The 13816-nt window shown below is 37.3% G+C and overlaps 2 protein-coding genes across 2 annotated transcripts in view; one reads left to right on the top strand and one right to left on the bottom strand.

The window, feature by feature from the left end:
• LOC138691942 (zinc finger protein 239-like) overlaps positions 1-13816 on the top strand; it is a 196293-nt gene that overhangs the window by 114441 nt on the left and 68036 nt on the right. The window lies entirely within an intron of this gene.
• On the bottom strand, positions 3908-13498 carry LOC138716464 (zinc finger protein OZF-like). Its single transcript, XM_069849577.1, has 4 exons — positions 13355-13498; positions 12146-12256; positions 10036-10106; positions 3908-5488 (listed from the first exon to the last, which is right to left on the bottom strand). The coding sequence occupies exons 1-4, from the start codon at positions 13496-13498 to the stop codon at positions 4501-4503; spliced, it is 1314 nt and encodes a 437-aa protein (XP_069705678.1). The 3' UTR covers positions 3908-4500.

Here is a 13816-nt window from a genome sequence, read left to right on the forward strand (position 1 = left end):
TGAAGAATACAATGCGTGCAGTTCTGCGTTGTGTAACTTCCTCCATTCTACTGTAAATTCATCTCTTTTATCCCCAAATATTTTCCTAAGCACCTTATTCTCGTACACCCTTAACCTCTGTTTCTTCCTCAAAGTGAGAGTCCAAGTTTCACAACCATACAGGACAACCGATAAAATAACTCTTTTATAAATACCGTACTAACTTTAAGTGACATTGAAGTATTGAATACCGTAGGAAAAGAATATGAACTATATATATATATATATATATATATATATATATATATATATAATTATGTTAGTGTAAGTTCTTTAATATGGTAGCAAATTCTCCAGTCATGAAGAACTAAACTTTCTATGACAATCTTCATTTGTTGTTTTCTATATTTTTAACAAAATATTGTAACGTAATTATATGTAACACTTCGATTTATACTTTAAAATTTAATACTTTCTCTTGCTAAGAAAAATAAAGTTATATTTTTGTCTACTTGTGCTAATGAGTTACTGATTATGGTATGTCTGCAATTTACTGCTAAGTTGCAATCTGATGTAATCCAAGATTTCTTTCAGTCACTCTTTCTCGTATAAGGGAATGTGTAATATTTACATACTTTGTCCTGTTGTGAAGTTCTAGAATTTGAAATATTCCTACTGTTGTGTCATTATAGCCACTTGTAGGAGTGAAGCATACAGTAGCTTTGTTAATTATTTAAAAATTAAAAAGCTTACCAAGTGAAATAGTTTCTTTGACTGCCTCGGATGCCGCGATAAATTCAGCTTTGCTCGTTGATGTAGCGATGTTGCTGCCAGCACAAAAGTATAGCAACAGTTTCGCTGAATCCTCCAAAGTCTGCATCACTAAAACACTCCAGTTTTCCTTTATTGATATCTGGTTAGTGGATATTTAAAAACATTTTTGAAAATGGTGGCCGTTCATTTCGATACAGGCTTCAGTTCTTTTGTGCATATTATCGCACTATAGACTATTGCATCTAATTCCAATTGCCAGTTTCGTCCTTCGTACTAGTAACTCATGTTGAAATAATTCTGTACCTACTATATAAAAGAGTACCTTACGTACTGTAAATTCAATCTCCACTTCTGCCCGACCCGAAAATATAAAATTACTCAGACATGCTATCTACTGTCCGTCCGAGTGGTTATGCCGCAGGATCGTAGAAAGGGGGGAAATCACGTGACAGTTAATTACTTAACGAGGCCCTTTTATTTAAGTTATTTTAAATAGTTGTATAATATTACGTAAACGTCCAATTCCTAACAGAAATCAATGTTTTCAGAAAAGAGCTAACACAGCCCTGCTTTTACAGAGGGGCGAACAGAAACAGGTGGAGGAAATAGGGATGCGAAGTAGGCAAACGGACAGCACCTGTGCGAAAATATGATTCAATATTGAAAGCTCTTTCGTCAATGGAAAACGCGAACATATTTCTGGAACGTATTATACTCACTCAGTGCTGTTTACTATATGCGGTCTTGGATCTGTGTGTAGAGGGGAATTTCATTAGTGGAAGGGGTGGGAGTGAAGTACATTCAAAAACTCAGGTACAATAAAAATTGAAGTAAAAATAAAATGATGTCTCTGTATATTCATCCATGGCCAAAACTTTCACCTGAGAGTTGTAGAACCTGAAGACGAAGAAGAAGAAGAAGATTATTGAAATAAGAACAAATGTGCTGAGTAAGGAATTAAATTTGGCATAATAAATTCTTCTTAGCCCTTCTTTGAACGCACTGCAGCCCTGCACGGCCATTTCCATCTTCAGTTCTTTCTTGACAACTTGAAGAACTTTTCGACATTGGAGTTTTCATTCCTTTACATTGGAAAGTCCAAAATGATTTTAATATTTTCTTTGCTCTTGTTCACTCACATTAACTGTTCCATGATATTGCTTATTTGCTAATCCAAGATAATGTGATGCTAACTTTAAGCATATTTTAACTTCTGCTTCTGAAGTTTGACTATTAATTCTCCTCCTTCCACTGTTTGGATTTTTATATTGAGCTGCTAATAGGGACAACAGATTTCTAGGTTGTTTTCGAACGTACAAAACATCATGTAATGTGGCTTTTCCTGTTGCTTGAATTTTACAAGGACTATGATATTGGAACTGAATGGGTTACATCAGCTCTTGTCTATGCGGACGACGTGAATATGTTAGGAGGAAATCCACAAACGATTAGGGAAAACACGGGAATTTTACTTGAAGCAAGTAAAGAGATAGGTTTGAAAGTAAATCCCGAAAAGACAAAGTATATGATTGTCTCGTGACGAGAATATTGTACGAATTGGAAATATAAAAATCGGAAATTTACCTTTTGAAGAGGTGGAGAAGTTCAAATGTCTTGGAGCAACAGTAACAAAATATATAAATGATACTCGGGAGGAAATTAAACACAGAATAAATATGGGCAATGCCTCTTATTATTCGGTTGAGAAGCTTTTATCATCCAGTCTGCTGTCAAAAAATCTGAAAGTTAGAATTTATAAAACAGTTATATTACCGATTGTTCTGTATGGTTGTGAAACTTGGACTCTCACTATGAGAGAGGATCATAGGTTAAGGTGTTTGAGAATAAGGTGCTTAGAAAAATATTTGGGGCTAAGAGGGATGAAATTACAGGAGAATGGAGAGAGTTACATAACACAGAACTGCACGCATTGTATTCTTCACCTGACATAATCAGGAACATTAAATCCAGACGTTTGAGATGAGCAGGGCATGTAGCACATATGGGCGAATCCAGAAATGCATATAGAGTGTTAGTTGGGAGGCTGGAGGGAAAAAGACCTTTAGGGAGGCCGAGACGTAGATGGGAAGATAATATTAAAATGGATTTGAGGGAGATGGGATATGATGATAGAGAATGGATTAATCTTGCTCAGGATAGGCAGCAATGGCGGGCTTATGTGAGGGCAGCAATGAACCTCCGGGTTCCTTAAAAGCCAGTGCCTTCCTCCTCCACTTTCTCAATCCCAATGCCACCAAGTCATCTGTCACGCCATCAAACCATCTGAGCATAGGTCTTCCCTTTACTTATTATTGATAGAAACTAAATGGACAGAATCAAAATTATCAATGCCATTTCAGCAGAAAGTTTGGAACTTCATTTAGAGTCAACTGAACGAACTACAGAGTGACACATTCCTTATATGACCTTTGTGTTGGCAAGCAAAACTAATGGATTGTCTAAGCGGACACTTCACTGCGAAAGTGTTGCCCTCCACAACCAAAACAGAAAGAAATACTGGTATTTGAAGTTCCTTTAATACCGTACTTGGAAGTCCGTGGTTATATTAATTACTGCTTTCTCTGACTTCACGACAACATGAAGCTGCTTTCTCACTCATTAAAATATCGGTAATAGCTTGCTGCAAGGTAAGATCATTACGACCTAACAACTATTTCTTTAATTTCATCTTGCATTCCACATACCAATTGATCTTACATACACGTGTCTAAACACTGTCCAAAATTACATAATTTAGCTAAACGGTGCAATTTCGCCACATGACATAATTAATTCGTCCGAACCTTGCAGATGTTTCTCAAAACAGTATCGTTCATAAATTTTAATACGTTACGTAATAAAATGTTAAGATAATACTTCAATTAACTCCTCTTAAGACCTGCCATTCAATGGCATAATTACTGCTTTTAGCAAACTGAATGTTTGTCCACCCACCAGAGATAGAGTAGTTGCTCTCCGAACTCACTCCGAACTCACTGGCTAGAAATTTTTTCTGATTTTAAGAACAATGAAAATCTTTCACTGCAGTCCGATTCATTCGTAATATTAAAAGGATTAATTTCCTTGCCCATATTATTTGTTTTACCCCATCGCCACAATTAAATACAATAAATCTCAAAGAATGAATTGTAGGAAATTATAATTTATTGCATATATGGAATCGGATGTAAACAACAATGGTGAAAGCCAACACACCATAGCTCAGAAAAGAAGAGTCCACTGCAAGAATGATGGACGTCACTTTCTTGTCGAAAATAAACCAAGACTGTCAATGCATAGCTTAAGACATATAGAATGTACATACAGAGTTATATGGCATTAACACGGATAGTCATTGTCCAGTAATGATCGGAAAATCACAGTTAAGCTTTGAGCGCTAAGCATTTCAAACTTTCAAATGCTTCTCCTGCAAAATGTATTCCAAATGACATCCATCATTCTTGCAGTGGACTCTTCAAATACATGTACTCAAATCAGAGATGAAACAAGAAATTTGCTAATTGTCCACTTGAAGTTCCGCCATAGTGGCTCGTAGACGATCCTAGTATATGACTTCTATCCCTATATCTTTTCAAACAGCCAACACAACGTTGCTTTTGCAGAGTGGCGTGAATTGCAGTTGGCACTGTCTTCAGCGAGATTTAGATTTTCAAATTTAGCGTTTCAGAGGTTCCGTTATTAATGTGGCCGCTTTAGTTTTAGTACGGGCAATGTGCCCCATAAAGCTCACTCTAACGACTTTTGGCGCTTATGACATTTTGAATGCTTTTTCAGATTTCCAGATTCCGTAAAACACTTTCCACATACAACGCACTTAAATGGTTTCTCGCCGGTATGTACACGTGCGTGCCTCTTGAGGTGCGCCGACTGAGCGAAACCTTTCTCACATACATTGCATTTAAAAGGCTTCTCGCCAGTATGCAAGAATATATGAGTTTTCAGTTCTGCCAATCGGTTGAAACGTTTTCCACACACATCGCAATTGAATCGCCTCTCGCTTGCATGAAACTTCAGATGTTTTGTGAGAAGTTCGGATCCCGAAAAAGAATCTCCACAGTCATCGCATTTGAACGGTAAATTGCGTGTGTGAACTGTTTCATGCCTTTTGAGATTTCCGAATTTCGGGAAGGATTTTTCACAGACATTGCATTTGAAAGGGTTCAAGCCGGTGTGTTGCAATATATGGGTCTTCAGGTTTCTCGATAATCTGAAACATTTCCCACAGATATCGCAGATGAATACTGACTCGCTGTTGTGAAACCTGGCATGAATTTTGAGACTTTTCTTTTGCGAGAAACACTTTCCACACGTCTCACATTTAAACGGCGTGTCACCAGCGTGATGGCGAGAATGCTTCATCAGATTTCCCGAGTCCGCAAAACGCTTTCCACAAATATCGCACTTGAACGGCTTGTCGATGGCATGGTGACCAAAATGACTTTTTAGAAAACTTGCTGTTGAAAACACCGCACCACAGATATGACAACTGAATTGTGAGTCATCTGGACTCTTGCTTGCATGAGTCGAGAGAAGACTCCATAGTATCTTCGAGTTCTCTTCCTTTGTGGGCAATTTGTCATAATCACAACATTTATCAAAATGTTGATGGTTCAATTCCTTCTCAGAAGGTGACGAATTTTCGGGATAGGGACTGAGTGTAACATTCTCGTCACGCGCAATCTTGTCGATTTCAGGTAACAGTCGTGTGTGAATTCTGTAATCAAAATCTTACATTAGATAGGTTTTGTAGGTAGGTAGATTATTCATGCTGAAGACATTTCAATTAATGCATAGCATCATCACATAAAAACATACGTTAAAAATTAATATTATGAAATTCATCTAGACTAGATAAAGGCTTTTAAGTCAATAATGTCTTGACCTTACACTTAAAAGCGTTAATGGGCAATTTCCTTATATGGATTGAAAAGTATAGTTGATAAAGTTTCAAATCTAATTTGAGTAATGCTGAATTTGTTTTTATTAAGATAAATGCCTGAAAAATTTTGAGTTGGATAATTATGTAAAATAGAAAAAGAAATATTTTCGACAAATTATTCTTAATATAAAATAAAAGGTGCGTCAGAAAGAACGGATGGATGTCAAACTATCGATACGCAACGAGGAGAGAGATATAGTGAGGGGGACCACGACTGTTGGGTCAGCCATAGAATGCAGTTTCAGTTGAGAATATGGTGTTGGTCTGGTGTACAACGTGCTTTCATCGTAGAGACATTTTTGAAAAATGAAGAGTCTGTGATCGCCACTCAGGACTCATTTCGACATCGGATGTCACGCTAGGATTCCAACTCGGAATACAATTTTGCGGTGGGTGGCTTCATTTCGTATCACAGGTTCAACATTAAAGAAGAAATCACCTGGACGAAATTCTATTGCACTGAGATTGTCCGAGGCTACGGTAAGATCTCGCGCCCTGCGACTTCTTTCTTTGGGACCATTTGGAGGCGTAAGCTTGTAAACATCGATCACATACACTGGACGAACTGAAGACAGCGATTCGTGAAGAAATCGTGGCAATTGCACCAGCTATGACTGTGAAAGTGATGGCGAACATCAGAAAACGCCTCGATGCCTGTATTGAAAGCCAAGGACATCATATGGATAATGTTGTTTTACATAAATAAACTGCATGTATTGGTGAATATATTGATAACAATAAATTTTTGATTTGATGAATCTTTACAATTTTCTTGCCATGTGAAATCCATCCGTTGTTTCTGACGCACCCTGTATATTGATTTGAATTTACCATTCACTTGCTTATGCATATCTCAATTATGCCATTTTCTTATGGGGTAACTCTACCAATGTTAATAGGATATTTATTTCACAAAAAAGAATTATACGATCCAATTTTAAATTAAAGAATTTTGACTCATGCAAACTATATTTTAAACAATACAAAACTGTAACATTTCCAACCATTTATATTTACAAATGCCTAATTTTCGTGAAGCAGAATGAGTAATAAATACAATAAGAATTTAGATTATCATAATTATAATACACGAAATGCACATCTGTTCTCAATAAAAAATCATAGACTCGTGAAATATGAAAAATCGCCTGCCTATACTGGCATTGTGTTTTTAATAAATTACCATTGCAGATACAAACTTTACCTTATGCAAAATTTAAAGTGAACGTTAGACAGATTTTAACTGATCGAACTTTTTATTCAGTAAACGAATTCATAAATCACAAGTTATGATTTATGCAATACTAACTTGATTTTTTATTTTAAATGTATTTTAACTTGTAATGTTTTAAATTTTATTGTGTTTTTTATTTATTATGTAATTGACGTGTACATCCATGTATAATGGCCATGCATGGAATAAACAATCAATCAATCAAAATAAAGTAGCTCCAGATATATAAAGAAGTTAATGTTAACACACCATGCTTGGGAAATAATGGTCTACAATTGGTACGAGGAACACCACCACAGATAATCCTCATGGCTCTTCTGTACAAAATAAAAATAATTTTTTTTTTTAGTATATGAATTATGATTACTCCAAAATTTCATAACTAAAATTGCTGTGTATATAAGCATAGTAAACGGAAATGAATGAATTTTGATCTATGCTATAACTAAGAATTCTTAATACAAATATGCGTTTACTTATTTTGTCAGCAATAAAATCATTGTGAGATTGCTATTCCAAGTTTGATAGGTAAATAACTAAAAATCTATTCGAATTACCAGGAACGAAATCGTTTCGATTGACGCTGAAATTTATATTAACAGTCTTATTACTGTTGAGACGTAAATATTAGCACTACTGCAATTAACAATTTTAGAAAAAAATGTTCTCAATTTTAACAGAACAAAGATATTCGCTATCTCATGAAATATTAAGCGCTATATCATCAACAAAAAGATGTGCAGTTTAAACAGTTACCGTGTATATGTCAGTAAGATCATTAATATACAGGTGGATTCACGAGGAAAGGTAAAAAATTTAGTATACGATATCTTAGGCCATTTTGAGTGAAAAAGTTCATATGAACATAGGTCCGTTTTCAAACGATGGCGGAGCTAGACGCATTTTTTTGGTAAAACGTCTCGCCCCAATGTGAATCAGACGTTACCATATGCTGCTGACGTGAGACGAGGCGTGAGACAAGGTCAAGGTCGCAATGAATGACGTAACATTGGAATCTGCATTGTGAACGGTGTAGATAAGAGGAAGAAACCGGGTGGTGGGGCATTACAAATGTCCAATCGCCTGCCCTTGTCTGATGTAATGACACAGAACCCGCAGATAACACAAATGGCCTACACTATCACTTAAGCCTATCAATTCACAGCAGTCCAGTCAGCTACCTACAGTACAGTAGTTATACAGGTACAGTTATCGGAAGTGTTAAGTTGTGTTTTTCAAGATGCCTTATAAATTTTCGACTGCTGAATACGCCGATATTGTGTATGTTTATGGTTTGTGTGATGGAAGTTCTTGCGTGCCGTCGCTGAATATGAACGACGCTTTCCGAACAGAAGGGTACCATATCGAAGAGTACTTACTGTCTATGGGGTTGGATGAAAGACTTGGTATAGCAAAGGAAGGGGGAAACGAGAGAGTCGCTAATCGACCGTATTTTGGATGCGGCATAGAGAACAGTTACGTGCAACTCTCCCAAGCGATGAGCGCGATTCACGCCCGAGCGCAACAGTGCATTGAAGCAGAAGGAGATACCTTTGAAAATGTGCGAAAACATCGACCCCGACTTCTAGAATATTAGGTATGAATGCATACATGAATATAAACTTTAAATTTGTCCGTTATCTGTCTCTAAATGCGAGTTAGTACAATGGAATCTTGGAAGTTTTTTTTTTTTTTAATGAAAGAGCCATATCTCCGTAACCGTTCGAAAACGGACCTATATTCATATGAAATTATTGACTCAGAATTGCTTCAGAATTCACACCCTAATTTTTTTACCTTTCCTCGTGAATCACCCTGTATAAAAAGAGAAATACTGGTCCCAAAATTCAACTCTGAAGGACATCATACTTGATTAATTTAAACCCAGAAATATTAATGTAAACAGATTCATATCTATCACCTAGCTATGAATACAACGGATCAATTACTAGAGATATTAAAGCCACAAGAATCAAGCTTTCTCATGAGTATGAGTATCATAGTGTCAAAAGCTTTAGTATATCAAAAAATCGACTAATATCACCTCTTTCAAGACCGTGTAAAGTGTACAAGAACAAGAAAAGATGTGTAACCACAGTAAATAAACATCCACTTCAACAAAAACTGTGAAACAAGCATAATTTTTTAAAATCAACAGCAAAACATAAGTATTCACTTATTGCAAATGAGAAAGAATATCAATCTCTGAGCTGTAAGTTGTGGTGTAGCGCTGCCATCACAATTCTCAGGTGTAAACGTCGTGGAACTGTATAGGCAGCATTATTTTACTCACAATAATATTAGAATGTGAAGTAATGAACAGCGAATTCAACAAAATGTGAAATTGGGACAGTATACAAGTATGTATATTAAAGGAGATGTAGAAGATTATTTACTGTAACACAGAAATTCGACAAAAAAATGGTTATTGAATGGCATTTCAAAAAGTTAAACATTTCCTTGCAATACTTCAATGGATCTTGAAGAGGAACTGCAACATCTCTTTAAACAGATATGACTTATGTCCGGTCCACATCTGTGGAGTAACGGTCAGCGCGTCTGGCTGTGATACCAGGTGGCCCGGGTTCGATTCCCAGTCGGGGCAAGTTACCTGGTTGAGGTTTTTTCCGAGGTTTTCCCTCAACCCAATATGAGCAAATGCTGGGTAACTTTCGGTGCTGGACCCCGGACTCATTTCACCGGCATTATCACCTTCATCTCATTCAGACGCTAAATAACCTAAGATGTTGATAAAGCGTCGTAAAATAACCTACTATAAAAAAAATAAAAAAAAACTTATGTCCGAATATTACATAATGTTGCTTGAAAACGAAATACATAGATGATGATTCAAACAAATAAAGGACGTAAGTTGGAGGTACAAAGCTAAGGAAAGAGAATGATGTGCTGATATTTTGCACAGAGTCTGAGTGCTTCAAGACTTGTAGAGTAAATGGGTGCACCAATCATAGTTCTGATAACTGGTTTGTATCATTTTAGTCGCCATAAAAATTAGTTGCTTGCATGAAGTTTAAGACTTCCTACTTCATCGTATAAATGAAGAGAAAGACATACATATTTCACTCACCTTTCAGTCAAGACGTCGTCCCCTTCCTGCTTGATCTCCTCCTTCACTCTTTTCACCTCACATGACTCGTCCTGAAAAGGGACAACTTTAAATTAAGTAAATGTAAGAATTCTGAGTATAGGAATGGCAAAGGAAGCTTTTTAGAGAAAAACCAGGATATTCTGCAGAACTGTGGAAAAATAAATAAGTAAGAGTCTAGGGAAGTGCTTTGTGTGGAGTACAGCATTATATGGACCAGAAACATGGACATTACGACGAAGTGACGAGATGAGACTAGAAGAATTTGAAATGTGGATGTGGAGATGAATAGAGCATGTGAAATGGACAGACAGAATAAGGAATGAAGCTGTGTTGGAAAGAGTGGGCGAAGAAAGAATGATGCTGAAGCTGATCAGGAAGAGGAAAAGGAATTGGTTGGGTCACTGGCTGAGAAGAAACTGAATACTGAAGAATGCACTGGAAGGAATGGTGAACGGGTAATGAGTATGGGGCAGAAGAAGATATCAGATGATAGACGACATTAAGATACACTGATCTCATATCGAGACTAACAAAGAGAGGACACGCTCTGTACATCACCGAATGGAATAAGATTGTGTGAGATGAAAGTACAAGACGCACTGTTCAAAGTCATACCTGGTATGGGTGGCCAATGACCCCTCGTTTTTAAAATATTGGCTATTGTTTGTGACATACTTCCGTTAGGTGCCTAATAGGGAAGCATTAGACTCTGTAAGGGTGTAGCTCATATAGTTGGATGCTGAGCTGTTATCCAGGCAACCTGAGTTCGAATCTTAACTGGTCCTATATTTTTTTTTCTTTTAATAGTGATTAATTTTGTATTCACAGTTATGTATTTACATACCTATATCACATTTCTCAATGTATTCAATGCTTCATCATGTTTTAAACAATTTACTAATTAACTAACATTGTATTGTAAAGGATAAACAATGAAATACTGCTCAGGTAGGAAGGCAAGATGTGTCTATGGCGTTTGTTCTATTTCTGTAGCAGAAAATATTAGGATTCGAACTCAGGTTGCCTGGATAACAACTGAGCATCCAACCATATGGGCTACGCCATTACACAGTCTAATGCTTCCCTATTGAGCACCTAACGGAAGTATGTCACAAACAATAGCCAATATTTCCAAGACGAGGGGTCATTGGCCACCCATGCTAGGTATGACTTTAAACAATACGTCTTATACTTTCATGTCACAAAATCTGATTTAATTTGGTGATATACAGAGCGTGTCCTCTCCTTGTAAGAGGAAGGTAGGAAATAGGGAAGATTGGAGAATGCTGGGTTTGAAGTGAATGACCTTGCCTTGGCCAGGAACTATGAATGTAAGAATCCTTTTTGTGGGGAGATCTTCATTTATGAGAAATCCGTTAGATGGAACCACTAAGAATAGAAAGATTGAATCGTGCTGAAAGAAACAGAGCACATGAGGGATCTACACCGCGATTCTTCGAACAAATAGAATTATGTTTAACAAAAGGAACATTGTTGTGTAGTATAACATTGATAGACGAGATCATATTAACTTTCAATCTGGAGAGGGGAAGCAGAGAGCTGTCAGGAGAAGCAATAAGTGGAAATGACCGCACAGCCACTCTGCTAACACTAGATGGCAATCCGTAATATTGTCCGTCAAGTAATTCTAAGTGTTGTACTTACGTCCATCCTAGTAGGAGGGGGTGATGATCCATGCAAGCCTGTATGAAGACATGTCACGTGTCGTCAAGATCGGAGTCTGTGTCAATACACTGCACTCTCACTTTATCGCTAGAGTAGCCACCTCGAGCCATAACACAACTGACCACAAAGTTATTAGGTTTGATGGTTCTTATTCCGAAATTTAATTGCATGGTCACATCATTTTTACAATGCCATAATGGTAAGTAACATTATCCTTCTAATGAGCCATGCTTTCCGATGCAACAGGCAACCAAATCGACAGACTTCAATTTTCTTAGTGCCATATTCTCAATAATGACGGCAAACCATCTCAAAAGCCACAGCAATCCATGTTTTGGTTACAAACCAAGAACCACTGTGTTTCAAATTGAAAGAACAAGTACATCCTACGATCTCCACTCACCTCAGCTTCACACTTCACTACTGCCTTTGGAGTTTCTGATGTGAGATCGTATATGTGGTCCACACATTCCTCCTTTATTTCAGCCACTTGCAGATGCAAGAAATTCCCTTCCTGAAAAAAAAAAAAAAAAAAAAACATAGAGATGCAATATATCTGTCATATATATATTACCACGTTTGCCAGATAAAGGAAATGCAACCGTCCTACCAACTTATCAAAAGATGTTGTATTTCAGCACAAAACTGTCGTACATTTGTTATCTTACTATTCTTACAGATAGTGAATACAAATATAATTAGGAACTTTAAATCCAGACGTTTGAGCCGCGCAGGGCATGTAGCACATATGGGAGAATCCAGAAATGCATATAGAGTGTTATTTGGGATGATGGCCTTATGTGAGGGCAGCAATGAACCTCCGGGTTCCCTAAAAGCCATAAGTAAGTGCATACAAATATATTTCAAGTATTGTCCAAAAAAAAAGTGGTTCACAGGCGACATTCAACATTTAAACAAATAAGCATCCGTTTCTTCAACCAATGGAGGATATTAATAATTATAGTTCATATCCACAATGACTTTAGCATTCAAACCTTTCACCATTTTTTCATGAACACTGTCATCCCCGTGAAGCATTCACGATAATGCTTGGTCAGAAATAACATTACTGTATTGAAAGTCAGCAGATCTAAACAGTAAATAATAGTTTTTATTATGGAAGAACGTCGTCATTTAAACCATGATGAAATGTTTAAGGCGATTGGCATTGACGAAATAAGATGGAAAATCTCATCTTGAGGAATGGTATCCCAGTGATGTCTAAGCCGAGCGTACAGCTGATCAAGGCACTGGTTGTTGTCTAGATTCTCCGAAACGTTTCTTTGAAGGTTATTCCAAAGGTGCTCTATGGGGTTTAAATCAGGAGATTGCGCAGGCTACTGTAGCACTTGAATATTGTGTGTTTGACGCACCACTCCGGCAACATGTGCTCTGGAATTATTATGCATGTAGAGGAATTCAGGCCCATACTCTTCAGCGATCGGAAGCACCAAAGGTTGCAAAATGTTTAGAATATAAACATTTGCTCGCTGTGTTTCTCTTATAAGAACGACGTCAGTCTTTCTATTGGTCATTATTCCTCCCCAGACCATGATAGAAGCTCCTTGAAATTTGTGGATCTCCTGTACGTTCCTAAGCCTTTCTGCGTCACCTGGTGGCCTCCATATGAGCACTCTTCTGGAGTCTGGGTGCAAACCGAAGCGTGATTAATCTGTAAAGAGGACCTGTCCCTATTGATCCACTGCCCAATTTTGATGTTGTGGGCACCACAAAACACGACGTGCTCGATTTCCATGACGAATAGCTGGACACCTTAAAGGTCGACGGGCATGAAGGCCTCTTCCATGCAGTCTATTTCTGATAGTTTGAGTTGAAACAATTACGTTACTTACATTTTGCAAGCCGCTTCTTAACATTGCGGCAGTTGAAGTTCTTTCCCTCAGGGCTTTAAGGTACAGAAATCTGTCTTGTCCTGCAGTGGTAACCCTTCGTGCCTTTCTTCTGGACTGCCAAATTGTTCATAACGACTCCACATTCTTGAAATTACACCTCTTCCCGTATTTAGAGCCCTCATCAGCGTGTTCCGCCACTTTCAATTATACCAATCACCTTA

The sequence above is a fragment of the Periplaneta americana genome, chromosome 16, assembly GCF_040183065.1.
Source record: "Periplaneta americana isolate PAMFEO1 chromosome 16, P.americana_PAMFEO1_priV1, whole genome shotgun sequence".
NCBI classification, from domain to species: Eukaryota; Metazoa; Arthropoda; class Insecta; order Blattodea; family Blattidae; genus Periplaneta; species Periplaneta americana.

Coding starts and splice junctions, on each gene's coding strand:
- LOC138716464 (XM_069849577.1), bottom strand. CDS start 13,498: ATGGAAATCGAGCACGTCGTGTTTTGTGGTGCCCACAACATCAAAATT. Junction 12,257..13,354: donor GCTCATATGGAGGCCACCAG/GTGACGCAGAAA, acceptor TTTTTTTTTCAG/GAAGGGAATTTCTTGCATCT. Junction 5,489..10,035: donor GACGACGTCTTGACTGAAAG/GTGAGTGAAATA, acceptor TTTTGATTACAG/AATTCACACACGACTGTTAC.